General features: G+C 36.1%; 1 protein-coding gene across 6 annotated transcripts in view; it reads right to left on the bottom strand.

The window, feature by feature from the left end:
* Positions 1–2,150: 2,150 nt before the first annotated feature.
* elovl1b (ELOVL fatty acid elongase 1b) overlaps positions 2,151–16,588 on the bottom strand; it is a 39,502-nt gene continuing 25,064 nt past the window's right edge. For 5 of the 6 annotated variants that reach the window (XM_051911891.1, XM_051911892.1, XM_051911895.1 and 2 more), the window contains 7 exons: positions 10,128–10,228; positions 7,605–7,795; positions 7,313–7,393; positions 7,145–7,201; positions 6,936–7,041; positions 6,526–6,662; positions 2,151–3,013 (listed from right to left, as the gene is read on the bottom strand). In XM_051911891.1, coding sequence (XP_051767851.1) covers positions 2,675–3,013; positions 6,526–6,662; positions 6,936–7,041; positions 7,145–7,201; positions 7,313–7,393; positions 7,605–7,795; positions 10,128–10,188 — 972 coding nt within the window. In that variant the 5' untranslated portion in view covers positions 10,189–10,228 and the 3' untranslated portion in view covers positions 2,151–2,674. Of the gene's footprint in view, positions 3,014–6,525; positions 6,663–6,935; positions 7,042–7,144; positions 7,202–7,312; positions 7,394–7,604; positions 7,796–10,127; positions 10,229–12,355; positions 12,501–16,588 lie in introns of those variants that run through there. The other variant, XM_051911894.1, reaches the window with a different exon arrangement.

Here is a 16,588-nt window from a genome sequence, read left to right as displayed (position 1 = left end):
AACTGTTTGGTTACCCATATTCTTCAAAATATCTTCTTTTGTGTTTAGCAGAAGAAAGAAATTCATACAGGTTTTAAACAACTTGAGGGTGAGTAAATTATGACAGAATTTTCATTTTTGGGTGAACTATCCCATTAAACTTAAAAGGGTTAGTTCACCCAAAAATAAAAATTCTGTCATTAATTACTCACCCTCATGTCGTTCTACACCCGTAAGACCTTTGTTCATCTTCGGAACACAAATTAAGACATTTTTCATAAAATCCAATGGCTCAGTGAGGCCTGCATTGCCTGCAATACAATTAACACTTTCAATGCCCAGAAAGCTACTAAACACATATTTAAAACAGTTCATGTGACTACAGTGGTTCAACCTTAATGTTATCAAGTGACGAGAATACTTTTTGTTCGCCAAAAAAAACAAAATAACGTCTATATTTAACAATATCTAATGATGGGCGATCTCAAAACACTGCTTCATGAAGCTTCGAAGCTTAACGAATCTTTTGTTTCCGAATGAGTGTTTCTGAGCATGAATGTCACGTGATTTCAGTAAACGAGGCTTAGTTACGTCATAAGTGTTTCGAAATTTCAATGGTTCGCATGACTTTGGCAGTTTGATTCACGCTCCGAACCACTGATTCAAAACAAAAGATTCGTTAAGCTTCGAAGCTTCATGAAGCAGTGTTTTGAAGTAGATATTGTTGAATAAAGCCATTATTTTGTTTTTTTAGCACACAAAAAGTATTCTCGTCGCTTTACAATATTAAGGTTGAACCACTGTAGTCACATGAACTGTTTTAAATACATCTTTAGTAGCTTTCTTAGTGTTAATTGTCTTGCTGGCAATGCAGGCCTCACTTTTTATGAGAAATATCTTAATTTGTATGCTGAAGATGAATGAAAGTCTTACGGGTGTGGAACGACATGAGGGTGTATAATAAATTACAGAATTTTCATTTTTGGGTGAACTAACCCTTTAAGTACTAACAGTACTGACTTCAACCAGTCAGTAATTATACTGCTTGAAGTTATTATTCACATTCATTCACAACAGATTTAAAACAAAAAAAGACACTAACTAAAAATGTTAATGTTTCCTATCAATATTTTGATTTCTTAGTTGAGTATCAGCAAAACCTATTGTCGGTCGACCTCTAGTCATCACAAACTGATCATCTGTGACAAATTGAAGTAGCTATCTGTAGTTTGTTCTATAGTCTGGACTCCTTCTAGAGACTTCGGCTTGGTCAGAGAAAGGATTTGAAACCTAAGGTCAGACTCCAGTTTAAAACATGCTGACAAATGAGGACCAAAGTGTGACACGACTCTATTAGAATGACCTTATATTGGAGAGAGACTTAGTTTCTGCTTTTCCTGAATCTTCAGTCTTCCACATGCAGAACTCATTTGTAGCCATGGCGATCTCTGTTGTACTTCCTGATATAGGCGTGAGGATGACATCCTAATGAGTCACTGTACAAATCCCATGTAACGCCCTGTTCTCCCAGCTTGCCGAGAGGAGCGCCCTGAACTCTGCCCTACATTAACGCACACCTGCTGGGGAAAAAAAAGACGGAAGGAATTTAACCAAACAAAGGCGACGCTTGGATAAACAGGAGTGCAGACTCTTGTGCACTGTGAGCTTGAAGTCATTTGTTCCTACACGACCTTGTTGAGCTTTGTTCTGACCTTCTCCCTCGCACACATACGGCGTAGGACGCTTGCTCATCTGGTCTTCCTCTGTTGCTTTTCAGGAACTGAATGGACTTTTTGTTTACATGAACATGCTGCACATACTCGAGATGACAATTGCAGATTATGAAGGAGAAGTGCGACATGCACACACTGCATTTCTTTATAAATCACATCCGATGGAAGCCAACCAACTGCCCTCGAATGGCCGATCAAATCTAAAACACAAGCGCGAACGCCCTGAGGTACTCCTGCATTTATGTAGATGACAAAATGTTATACAAAAAGTATTTTAATATGTCAACCATTTGCACTGGAGATGCCAAATACCATGTTGGAATGTCAGCTGGAATTGTAGGTCAAATTCCTTTGACCTGCACTGATTTTATTCAAGGAGGAACTACAGTGTGCCATCAAACAGCATAACTTAACATGAAATAAACAGATAACAGTGTATTTTAAAATGGAATTTATTATTTTTTGTATTTATTTCAATAGTAACAATATTTTTTACCGTATCAATCCCGTTAGTTTATATGGTGAAACTATTTACAGGTGTAATTCAAATTTACTGATGTTGACTGTACAGTGTCTGCTATTGGGGGAGTATGAAAGACACACAGATGTATGTGTGTGTGTGTGTGTTTGTGCCCATCCATGAATTTGTTCGGTTTAAATGAACCTCATGAGCAACATCAGCGGAGGATGCATCCAGTCAGTACTCTTCCTCTTCTCTTCATACATTTTGCTCAATAATTATATTTTTTAGATTAATTTATGACCAAAAAAAAAAAAAAAAAAAAAAAAAAAATATACAAACGGGGTCAAAAGCATTCATATCCCCATGTACTTGTTTAATGTACACATTAAAAAGAACTCAAGATTTGAAAATGAAAAGTCCCAAAACACTCTTTGGACTCCATAGTGCCATAGTGCAGGTTCTCCTGGTCATCCGTTTTGGGTCGTCTTCTCCTGAGCTCTCAGGCTTTCTTCATCTTTCCGTTGAGAGTGCTTCCATTCTCATGGTGTTTCTTCCCGTTGCTCTGGCCATTTTCATGTACACCGTGGCCGTTTGAAACAACCGACGAGCCGTTGGCCACTGTGGTTGATCCATTAGCCTTGCCATTCTGGGCGAGGTGTTGGGTGTTCTTCGGTAGCCTCTTGCCCTTCACGTACGCCTGGTACCAGAAGTTAGAGAACAGCACGAAGAAGAAGGTTCCGTACATCCAGATGAGGTGAATGAACAGAGGCACCTGGTAGTCGCAGCTCTTCATGAAGTACCACTGGGTTACATGAAGAGACACCAACACAAACTGAATCTGTAGAGAAGAGTAAGAAAGAGTGAGTTTCTGGTATAGTTTGTGGAACACAAATGAAAACTTCTTGAATATTTATGCAGCTCTTTCCATAAAACAACAGTTCACAGTGACAATGCCTTTGAAACTAAAAAATAAATAAATAAATATATATATATATATATATATATATATATATATATATATATATATATATATATATACACACAAACCCGATTCCAAAAAAGTTGGGACACTGTACAAATTAAGAATAAAAAAGGAATGCAATAATTTACAAATCTCATAAACTTATATTTTATTCACAATAGAATATAGATAACATATCAAATGTTGAAAGTGAGACATTTTGAAATGTCATGCCAAATATTGGCTCATTTTGGATTTCATGAGAGCTACACATTCCAAAAAAGTTGGGACAGGTAGCAATAAGAGGCCAGAAAAGTTAAATGTACATATAAGGAACAGCTGGAGGACCAATTTGTAACTTATTAGGTCAATTGGCAACATGATTGGGTATAAAAAGAGCCTCTCAGAGTGGCAGTGTCTCTCAGAAGTCAAGATGGGCAGAGGACCACCAATTCCCCCAATGCTGCAGTGAAAAATAGTGGAGCAATATCAGAAAGGAATTTCTCAGAGAAAAATTGCAAAGAGTTTGAAGTTATCATCATCTACAGTGCATAATATCCAAAGATTCAGAGAATCTGGAACAATCTCTGTGCGTAAGGGTCAAGGCCGGAAAACCATACTGGATGCCCGTGATCTTCGGGCCCTTAGACGGCACTGCATCACATACAGGAATGCTACTGTAATGGAAATCACAACATGGGCTCAGGAATACTTCCAGAAAACATTGTCGGTGAACACAATCCACCGTGCCATTCGCCGTTGCCGACTAAAACTCTATAGGTCAAAAAAGAAGCCATATCTAAACATGATCCAGAAGCGCAGGCGTTTTCTCTGGGCCAAGGCTCATTTAAAATGGACTGTGGCAAAGTGGAAAACTGTTCTGCGGTCAGACGAATCAAAATTTGAAGTTCTTTTTGGAAAACGGGGACGCCATGTCATCTGGACTAAAGAGGACAAGGACAACCCAAGTTGTTATCAGCGCTCAGTTCAGAAGCCTGCATCTCTGATGGTATGGGGTTGCATGAGTGCGTGTGGCATGGGCAGCTTACACATCTGGAAAGGCACCATCAATGCTGAAAGGTATATCCAAGTTCTAGAACAACATATGCTCCCATCCAGACGTCGTCGACCTTGCATTTTCCAACATGACAATGCCAGACCACATATATATAGAAGAAGGATCCGGGTACTGAAATGGCCAGCCTGCAGTCCAGATCTTTCACCCATAGAAAACATTTGGCGCATCATAAAGAGGAAGATGCGACAAAGAAGACCTAAGACAGTTGAGCAACTAGAAGCCTGTATTAGACAAGAATGGGACAACATTCCTATTCCTAAACTTGAGCAACTTGTCTCCTCAGTCCCCAGACGTTTGCAGACTGTTAAAAAAAGAAGAGGGGATGCCACACAGTGGTAAACATGGCCTTGTCCCAACTTTTTTGAGATGTGTTGATGCCATGAAATTTAAAATCAACTTATTTTTCCCTTAAAATGATACATTTTCTCAGTTTAAACATTTGATATGTCATCTATGTTGTATTCTGAATAAAATATTAAAATTTGAAACTTCCACATCATTGCATTCCTTTTTTATTCACAATTTGTACAGTGTCCCAACTTTTTTGGAATCAGCTTTGTGTATATATATATATATTATATATATATATATTATATAAAATCACTCTCTTAATAAGAAAAATAATAATTCAAATATTTAAAGGGATAGTTCACCCAAAAATTAAATTTCTATCATCATTTACTCACTCTCAAGTTGTTCCAAACCTGTATGAATTTCTTTCTTCTGTTGAACACAAAAGATATTTTGATATTTTGAAGAATGTCAGTAACCAAAAAGTTGGCCCCCGTTGTCTTAATTTTTTTTTCCATACTATGGAAGTCATTGGGGTCCATCAACTGTTTGGTTACCAATATTCTTCAAAATATCTTCTTGTGTTCCACAGAAGAAAGAAACTCATACAGGTTTGGAACAACTTGAAGGGTTAGTGAAAGAAAATGAAAATGAAAATGAAAATTCTGTCATCATTTACTCACCCTCATGTCGTTCCACCTTCGTTCATCTTCGGAACACAAATGAAGATCTTTTTGATGAAATCTGAGAGTTTTCTTTCCCCCTATAGACAGCTACATAATTACCACTTTGATGCTTCAAAAAGTTCATAAAGAGATAGTAAAACTAATCCATATGAATTGAGCGGTTTAGTCCAAATTTTCTGAAGTGACTTGATAGCTTTATATGGTGAACATTGAATTTAGGCTTTTATTCACATATAAACATTGATCAGTGAACAAACATAAGCTCAACAGAAACTACTTGACGCGCGAGTACAAACCTCTTCCGGAAGCTCAAACTGCGTAACACACGAGAACAAACCACACTGGTTCTCGCATGCGTCAAGCAAACCTGTTTGAGCGTTTACACAACTGATGTATGAGTTGATGAATGTTTATATGTGAATAAAAGCCTAAATTAAATGTTCATCATATAAAGCGATCGAGTCTCTTCAGAAAATTTGGACTAAACCACTCATATGGATTAGTTTTACGATCTCTTTATAAACTTTTTGAAGCTTCAAAGTTTTAGTAGCGTAGGCTGTCTATGGAGGGACAGAAGCTCTCAGATTTCATTAAAAAGATCTTAATTTGTGTTCCGAAGACGAATGAAAGTTGTACAGGTTTGGAACGACACGAGGGTAAATAATTAATGACAGAATTTTCATTTTTGGGTGAACTAACCCTTTAAAGGTGAACTAAACCTTTAAGTCCTTCTTTGCGTTTCTTCCCATCTAGTGAGCTGTTAAATGAATTTGTGAATTGGATCAACCGATTTACTTAAAAGAACGATTCATGAATCAGATTCTTTGATCTCTGACCTGGTTCTCAAGTTCAACTCATTGATTCAATGATCAGGTTGAAGTGTTTACTGAGTTAACAGCTCACTTGAGTGGATTATCAGCGAATAATTACTTAAATTTCGGTTAGTTTCTCACAACTTCGGAAGCCTTGGAATATTTATTTATTTACGCCATGTATATAGCATAAACAACGAATAAACAACGAAATTCATACAATTAACAAAAAACTATATAAGATATTTCATATTAATACAAGATAGAAATTCTAAAATACATTCAGGTGATGAAGCCTTGGAATAAGTTGAACAGACCATTTTTATAGGCCATTTTGAAGCTTTATAGTCATGGTCACTACAAACGGTCACTGTATTTTGAAGAGTCTTGAAATATATCCTTTTGGTGTTTTGTGTAACAAAACATGAAGGTGAATAAATAAGGACAAATTTTGGGGTGAACGATCCCTTCAACATTACCACAGGCGAATTTTATACTGCTCTACGAATCAAATAAACATACCAGCTGAATTGCAGTCATGTATTTCTTCCACCAGAGGAACTTCTGGAAGCGAGGTCCGGCAGCAGAAAGGCCATAGTAGGAGTACATGATCACATGGACACAAGAGTTGATCATGGCATGGAAGGAGCCCATTCCACCTGCAAGAAACATTGCAGTGAGTTTTAAATGTAAATCACATATGCTACAAGCAGTATAACAACAAAAACAGACTCTGATGACCACCAACACCAAGAGCTTTATTTAAAAGAACCATTAGAACATGCAAAAGTTATTGGCTTGTGGAAAAGCAAGTCTGACTGGAATAGAAATTTGTCAGAGTCCATTAACAGTCATCACGTCAACTGAAACCGCACGTGCCTATCATGTAAATATCTGCTGACTGACCCATATGGGAAGGTGGATTGACTCACCTGGCGCATAGCTCACGCCCCACCACCATGTCCAGGGCATGAAGGAATGGTGGAAGATGTGCAGGAAGGTGATCTGACTGTGTTTCTTACGCAGCACAAAAAACACCTAAGCAAAGACAACAATACACCATTCATCACTACAAGAACCAACCTGCTTTTTATAACTAGTTTAAAATCAGAAGTTTTGGAATAGCGTATTCAAATCTTACCGTGTCCATAAGCTCAATGAACTTTGAAAACAGAAATAACCAGGAGACTCTTGCCATCTGTGAAGAAAAGACATCTTTAATATGGAGAATTTGACTATAATTTGATTATATATGCACAAACTGTAGTAATATTTGAGTATATTACAGGAAATTGAATGCAAATCTTACTCTGAGTCCTTGAGGGCTGTTTGAATAATCACATGGGTCACACCTCCACGTGTATCCTGTCGCCCACCCCGACATCAAGAACTACACATCAAGTAAAGATGAATAAGTATATGAATTTATCTTCAGGAACTGGTTGTGAGCAGCAATTCAAACACACAATGGTGTCTCCATAATGAATAAATATAACACGCCTCTCTCTGAGTCGATACAGACAAACAAACAAGTGTATTCAAGTTCAAACACATCTGCGTGGTCACACCACCTAGCAGAATGAATATCTCTTGATTCTCACCTCATATACTATATATGCAGAGAGGACAACCAAGGACAGGTTGTAAATGATCATAGCTTCTTTCAACTGGTAGGGTTTGCGGTTGGCCATAAACTTAGGGCCGGCGTACAGTACAAAGAAAAGATAAGCAAGCAGAATAGCAGTCATACTGCCAGGACTCTCCATTAGGAGGTAATCCTTCAACCTTGGGTCTAGAAGGAGAGAGAGAGAGAAACACAAAAACACAGCTCTTTTATGTATAGCAATAGCTAATTTAGATATTTCACAAAAAAAAAAAAGATTAAATTTTATTCAAATATTTTAATTGGATGGATTTCCCCAAACACACATTTGACCGTTATGAATTAGTGATGGAGAAATGTCAACATTCTGAGACTGAGTGGTTTAGCTTTAGCAAGTTTAGCTTCCTTGTATCAGTTATAAAAAAAAAAAAAAAAAAAAAAAAAAAATCTACTGATAACCTTGAAAATGCATAAACTATTTCTGATTTAAATTGAGTATATTGTGTAAAATAAATTAATTCCAGAATATTTTATGTACATGCTCTTAAATGGATACTAGCAGCTTAGTAGCTAGAAGCATTAGCATCGACATGTTTTAAATGGATAGTTCACCCAAAAATTAAAATTCTGTCATCATTTACTCACCCTCAAGTTGTTCCATACCTGTATGAGTTTCTTTCTTCTGTTGAAAACAAAAGAAGATATTTTAAAGAGTGTTTGTAGCCAAACAGTTGATGGCACCCATTGACTTCCATAGTAGGAAAAAAATTACTATGGAAGTCAATGGGTGCCATCAACTGTATACCAACATACTTTAAAACTTCTTTTGTGTTCAACAGAAGAAAGAAACTCATACAGGTTTGGAACAACAAGAGGGTGAGTGAATTTTAATTTTTGGATGAACTATCCCTTTAAAACAAGTAGATGCTAATGCTTCTAGCTAGTAAGCTGCCTTCCGTTCTGAAATGTGTCAGACTGCAACTCATAACACTGTTCAATTTGTTGGTTCTACTACAGTCAGTTTCATTTTCACATCTAATAACTGTTTAGAAATCTTGTTGAACATGTTGCAATTTTATTAGCTATTTCAGCTAGCATTTGTTGTTATCAACTTGTATCGTGTAAAATCAGCTTTTTGTCAGAATAAAGTATCAGAATTTACAGCATGAGAAAATAAGGAAAAACTTGCCCGAGACTCTATACAGTTTTTTAGTGTTCCCCCCCAAAAAATGAAAATTCTGTCATTAATTACTCACCCTCATGTCGTTCCACCAGTAAGACCTTCGTTCATCTTCGGAACACAAATTAAGATATTTTTCATAAAATCCAATAGCTCAGTGAGGCCCGCATTGCCAGCAAGACAATTAACACTTTCAATGCCCAGAAGCTACTAAAGATGTATTTAAAACAATTCATGTAACTACAGAGGCTCAACCATAATGTTATGAAGTGACGAGAATACTTTTTGTTCGCCAAAAAAAAACAAAATAATGACTTTATCCAATAATATCTAGTGATGGGCGATTTCAAAACACTGCTTCATGAAGCTTCGAAGCTTTACGAATCTTTTGTTTCGAATCTGGTTCGGAGCGCGTATCAAACTGCCAAAGTCACGCCCCCCAGTGGTAAACCATTGAAATTTCGAAACATGTTTTACCTCGTTTACTGAAACCACATGACTTTGGCAGTTTGATACACGCTCCAAACCACTGATTCGAAACAAAAGATTCGTAAAGCTTTGAAGCTTCATGAAGCAGTGTTTTGAAAAGACACTAGATATTATAATCATTATTTTGTTTTATTGGCGCACAAAAAGTATTCTGGTTGCTTCATAACATTAAGATTGAACCACTGTAGTCACATGGACTGTTTTAAATGTCTTTAGTAGCTTTCTGGGCATTGAAAGTGTTAATTGTCTTGCTGACAATGCAGGCCTCACTGAGCCATAGGATTTTATCAAAAATATCTTAATTTGTGTTCCAAAGATGAACGAAGGTCTTACGGGTGTAGAACAACATAAGGGTGAGTAATTAATGACAGAATTTTTATTTTTGGGTGAACTAACCCTTTCAGTTGTCTGAGGCCACACACACACATTATTTTATGGAACCCATTCAATATATGAATATATACTACTACTACTGCTGCTGCTGCTGCTGCTGCTACTACTGCTGCTGCTACTACTACTACTACTACTACTACTACTACTACTTCTTATTAAGTATTTTTATTTTATTAAATAAGAATTAAACTATTACAGTAATAATAATAATAATAACAATAATATTCAATATATACACTAATAATAATCAGATATTCGATCATTTTATTTTATAGAACAACAGTAAAATTACAAAACTTATACAAGTATGCATCCCTAGTATAGTAGCTAATACAAGATGAAGCCAAAGAAAAAAATAAAGTCACATCGGTTGACCATTAGTCTGAATAAAACAAATTCAGATTATTTCAGGACAACTTAATGTATCTATGGGATCATTTCATGAACATGCATTTTTACCTCTTCCTGCTAAGAGGCTTTCATAGACCTCCAGTACTCTGTCTTTCACCATCTCCAGCATTTTCACTGACGTCAGCTTCACGTTTGACTACACAAAGCACCTGTGAGGGCAAAACAGAGATGTTGTCAGTTCAGAGTATAATGTCACATGGTACAAAACATGCATGAATGCAGATTGCATGAGTGTGATTCGTCAGTCAGTACTTGATCTCCACAATGGGTTTTCTACCAGCAGTCTTATTGAGTTAAATGCCAAACAAAAAATGCAGTTAGTGTTTGTGAGGGAATGAATGAATTCACTGCATCAGGTGACCTTAGCAGCTGAGCTAGTAAAAATGAAAGACCTTGAACCACACACTGGAAACATGTGATGTTCATCTTGTGTCCATTTAACTTCCTCTTGCCAGAATGCTCTTACCAATATGAATTAAAAGAAACACTTACTCGACTATTATAGTTCATTTAAAAAAAAAACAACAACAAAAAAAACACACATGTGTTGTGTCAGAATTAGTCACTTAAAACAGTTGGAAAGCATAACATTTTATTTCATTTTATTCCTGATTCGATTTCTCCATTTATTCCAAATTCTGTTTCATTGTCACTTTCCGTCTGCCTCTTTCCCTCGTCCATGCATTCTTTTTCCTCTTGGCTGCTATGGTCTGATGTTGGGAGGCGTGGCCACAAAAGGGAGTGGAACGGCACAAGTGAGGTAATGCTTCCCTCATCTTAACCTTCATGAAACGCTCGGTCACCTCCACCATGAATGTGTCAATGCTTGAGCTTTGACACAATAAACACTCATGGATTTATACAGCTGACTACACAGAGAAAGGAAGCGGAGTCTGATCTTATCACAGATCTGTGCCCCAGCTGAACTCTGGGTAAATGCACACTTCGGTTTGAAGTCTTTATTTTTAATAGAACAAAGAACTTCCTAAAGAAAGTACAAAGACAGAAAACACTACAGCAAACTCACCACATTCTGGGTTTATTCACTAACCAAATGTTAAATATTAATAAATGCAGTGACAAAAGGTGTAAAAATTCACCTTGGCTCTGCTGCACTGAATGGGCATCTCATTATATGGTAATATAAGTTTTAATCCATAAAAAAAAATATAATAATAAAAAAAAATAATATATATATATATATATATATATATTATAGGTTTGTGTTTACATAATATATGTGTGTGTACTGTGTATAATTATGTATATATAAATACACACACATTCATGTATATATTTAAGAAATATTTGGATGTATATACTCTATATATATTTATATAATTTATATATAAATATAATTTTTTTAAATATAAAATTAACAGATTTTTCTTAAATACATATAAATGTGTGTGTATTTATATATAGATAATTACCAGTAACAGTACAGTACACACACATAGAGCCCAAATTTTTATATTATATTATATTAAAAAAATATTAATATATTTAGCTAAATATGAAGTATTTATACAGTACTGTGCAAAAACTGCACAAAAATGGTTTTAAGACAGTTATTTATATATTTTGCTGTAGTGTGTCAGTAGGAAATGTCAGTTTACATTTCCAATCATTACTTTTGCCTTCAATTGTAATAATCCAGTGAGATTTCTGTATACACAAGGAGTCTGACCACAGCCGGTATGCTCCACACAGAGATCTGATCTCACCATCATAGAGTCTGCGATTACATGAAGAAACAGACAAAACAGTCTAAAACCAGAAGAAGTGCGGCAACAGACGCGTGAAGAAATCTACCTGCAAAGCTACCTGAAAAACTATGTGCAAGTGTACCTAGGACAAAAGCTGCTTTAACGCAAAGGGTGGTCACACCAAATATTGATTTGATTTAGTTAATTTATGACAATGAGTCTATTTATTTAGTCTATTTATTGCATTATTTTTTGAAATCCTCCTCACTACTTTAGGCTCAAATGTAATACACAGACACATTCAGTAGTCATGTGTATGAAGATATATATTTTACAACCGTATATTTAGATAAGATTAACAGTAAATTACTCATTTACAGCCTGGCGATACAATGATGTGCCCGTATCAGCTGGGAAATATATGACCCAACGACTCCGCTATCCTTCTGATAACATATATACACAGACTGACTAGCTCTCATTGGCCAAAATAATGATGCCATCTAAAGGGAAACTATAGCAACAAGAGGGAACAATGTATAAAGGCTCAATAAATGCTGTCTTTACCTTCCGAAGGCTCCGCTCACATGAATAAACAGCTCTGCCTTCCCGCCATCCAACATCTGCTCAAAAGCAACGATGGAGACTTCTCTTAAATAGCACTCAACAAGTTCAGAGTGAAAACTGACAAACCCAGACAGGTTCTCTCACATATTCTCTGTGTAGATCCCTGGATTGGGGAACACAGATGTCATTTGAGATGCTAGTGATTAGAGGGAGAGCTGTGGGCTATCAAGCACATTCACAGACTGAAGGGCTGATCAGAATCATGGACCATGTTACGTCACACACAGAGATGTTCGTAAGAAACGCACCGTGACCTTCAGGTTAAACTGCTTTCTGGAGACTATGTGATTGTAAAAAGGTGATAAAATTCCTTTGCTTTGTGAGGAAAATCTAAGAATTCAAACTACTTCATCATATTGACCAGCAAATGAAAGTCAGGAGACCCGAGATAAGATTAGTGCACTAAGTTTAGGAACAGGAAACGCAGACTGAATGTACACACGAATGCATGTGAACTGACCGACTGTTATCAGAAATATTCCTTCCTTTCAGACTTTGTATAATATAAATTCATATAAAAAAAAAAAAAAAAGCTCATTGATGTTTTACACAATAGTCAAGAATTAGTGGGAGTTTATCATCTCAGAACAAGCCTTCTGGCCAGGAGTGATAGGTGTTGAACATTCAGTTCACATAAACTTGTACAATCTTGTTCTAAAGCAGATCAGTTAACGATAAGATGCGCATGGAGGAAAGGAATATAGTGCAAACTGGTTTTTGAACACAGAAAGTGATGTCATCCTCGTCATGAAGCGACTAAGTGTGGTCTTGTACGTTTGAACCCTGAGATTTACGAAAAAAAACCATGAATGCAAGCAGTGTCTGATCACGGTTGCCAATGTGGGGGAAATCTAATTGTGCGAGATATGAGAGGCATCTGTAAGACGTCTCAGGATTGTCAGTGGCTGTGTGGATGTATTGTGAGGTTTTGGCATGGCTGATGGAACACATGCCTCAAGAACTAAATACTCCAACAGTGGAAACTCATGAAGACACACAAACTTGACTTGACCAGGTCTAATTGGTGTTTATGTTTCAGTGGGTTGTATTTGGATTTGCCTCTGGATTGACTGTCCTGATAAAACTTTAAGCAGTCATTTTCTAGGAAGGGATGCATACTTCAGAATGACAACACTGAGTGTGTGGCCATGATGTTAGTAAACCTCTAATTTACAGAAGGAAATGTCAGTGAGTTTAAGAATTCTGTGAAAGGTGTGAATGTGTCTTCACCAGAAAGTTCTTCTATGGATTTTAGTAATACTGGAATAAAAACATGTGCAGCACTACTCAGTAGACATGAAGTAATTGGAAAATGGATATAATGTTTTACAAAAAACAAGTTTGTCTGAAAACATTCTTCTAATGTTATTCTCTAGGGGTGTGATGAGATCTCGTGCCATGAGATCTTACGATATTAAAACGTGACGACATCTCTTGCAAAGTGAAAAGCTGTCTCGCGATAACAGCATATTAAACCCATTTAAAAATCATAATATAGCATAGTGCTATTGTTAAATCACAAATGCTGCGATTTAACTAAATAAATATATGATACATGTGCTATATGTGGTACATTCGTCCCGAAACTTCACAGTACAGACGTCACAGTTCGGTGCACGCAGTCAGACGACAAATACAGTCAGTCACACTCCAATCCAGAAGGGGGCATGCGTGGTAGTGTAACACTGTTTGCTAACCGCCACAACAGGAAAAAGCGCAGAAGGAGGAGAACAGACAAACTATGCATAGGTATGTTTACGTGTAATCTCTCAACCAGTGTTTCAACCGGGGAAACACAGCAATAAAACAGCTTGGGAATAATCTCTCACGTAGCATTACATTTACCTCATGCAAGTCATTTTTACTGTCCACAGCATGCAAGTTCACTAGAGAAACAAACTCTTGAGGGGAGCATTTCACTAAATATGCATTATATTAGCTTATTTATTCATTATATTTACTCTACCTGTTGGTAATGTCTTAATTATTTAATATATGTTTAAATAAATGTGTCATGAAAACAAATTATGACAGTAACTGTGTAAATGAATGAATTGGAGTAGAAAAATAATTGCAATTTTCTTTTAATAATTAGATTTAGATATAGATACAAAACCAGTCTTATGTGCAATTTACGTTTTTTTTTTTTTTTTTTTTTTTTTTTAGAGCATTGATTATTATGTCTAAAAATAAACAACTGAATTAAATAGTTTGGGCTCTGTTGTTAATTGTAACCTTTAATATTATTATAGTGATGAGCAAATAAGGGCTCCGTGTGTATAGTTTACAGCATTAGCTGAGATTTTTATCCTTAAGAAAATGTTAATTATAATTGAATTTATTTAAAGAGAAAGAGACAATTTGTTCAATAAACCACTTAAAAACAACAAAAAAAGAAGCAACTTTATGCTTAGTTTTCTCTCCCTGCTGTATCGAACCCGTACCGAACAGTGACTTCAATACTGAGGTAAGTACCAAACCTTCAGTTTTGTGTACCGTTACACCCCTAGCTGCACGTGAAGCTTTAGTTACATGCATGCAGGTTACGTGTTTCTCAGAGTGGCTCCATTCACAGTAAATGCTGCTCCACATAAACGCAGTCTCTGCATTTGCTGTTTGTTTGGGTTTCCAATAACGTGCATTTAAAAACGAATATGAAGTCTGATGAACTTTGTGTTTGATAGCGAAGTTTTAGGCTGTTATCATATACATGCATGGAGCGCGTCTCAACAACTCAGTTAACAAACTCCATCTTTACATATGCTGAGAGTTTGGGTTGCTTATAATGTTTATCTGGGAACGCTACATGCGCCATTTCACCAGATTTGTAACGTAAATCATTACAAGCCTACGCCAACACAGGAGAATACATCAATATGTTTCTAAATATCAGGGCTGGAACGATACATCGATTCTCAATCGATCCTGATATTTTCTCTCTCTAATCAATTCTGAACTTAGTTTTAACAGCAGATGGCGCTCTAGGCTAGTTTTCAACCACACACACGCAACTGCTCACGAAAAAGACTGCTAGACAGCGCTTGTGCGCTCGGCGAGTCATGTAAGTGGTCAGAATGCTTCTATGATGCGAGATTTATAATTCACTTTAACCTTTTCGAACTTTATGAATTATTATTTTTAGGTTTAAGTGGTGTGTGTAAAGGAACTGGAAGCAGGCAGTGTACGAGTGTTTCTAAAGCATGTATAGTAGTGCCATCTGCTGTTTAAAAACAAAGCTCAGAATCGATTAGAAAGAGAATTGCGATACATCGGAAAATATCAGAATCGCTCCAGATTCTTTGTATTGCGAATTGATATTCCATGTATTGTCCCAGCCCTACTAAATATGCACGTTGTTCACTGCGATTTCAAAATAAAAGTTTGAACTCTCACTCTGAGTTTGCATGTTTTGATGTCCACATGTTCTTGTTTGAGAAAATACAGTGACTGTACTATTTCTATCGTAAAGAAATGGCCAAATATTAAAGATTAAGTGGAAATTTGAATTAAATGTTGTTTGGCCAATATTAAGCAAGTATTTGATCATGCTGTAAAGTGTAACAACAACAAATCACCAGGCCGTTGGCACCCCATGCAGGCATTTGTTATAATACATAATGTACATAATTAGGTTTATATTATGTATTTAACTATGTATTTTAACAGTGCTTTTCAATAAAACCAAATGATTACTTTATTTGAACCTATTAATATTTTCCTCATTTTTATATGTATTTTAAGTCATTTTAAAGGCTATTGTTCAATTAGGTCTATTTTTATTACCCCCCCCACACACACACACACACACACACACACACACACACAAAAGATCTGATTACTCGATTAATCATCAAAATAATCAACTGAGTACCCAAATAATTGTTACTGACAGCCCTAGATAAGTTAAAACCTTTCAAAATACACCTGAATTGGTAATGAGAATTGAAAAGAAAATGTGCTTAATTTTCATGAAAATAATGACCAAACATCTTAACGTCCCTAAAATATTTTCAGTTTTCTTTAAAGCAAAATATAATGATTATTTCATTATTTACATTTTGGGGTGAAATATGACCCATACACATTCCTAAAGGGTTTTACTTTAGAAATGACCAGTGTCATTCAGCTTCTAGACCAACTCTCAAACTAACTGTCATTCTGAACCTGAATAAA

The sequence above is a fragment of the Ctenopharyngodon idella genome, chromosome 11 (assembly GCF_019924925.1).
Source record: "Ctenopharyngodon idella isolate HZGC_01 chromosome 11, HZGC01, whole genome shotgun sequence".
In the NCBI taxonomy this organism is placed as follows: Eukaryota; Metazoa; Chordata; class Actinopteri; order Cypriniformes; family Xenocyprididae; genus Ctenopharyngodon; species Ctenopharyngodon idella.
This window is presented reverse-complemented; position numbering and strand designations above follow the sequence as displayed.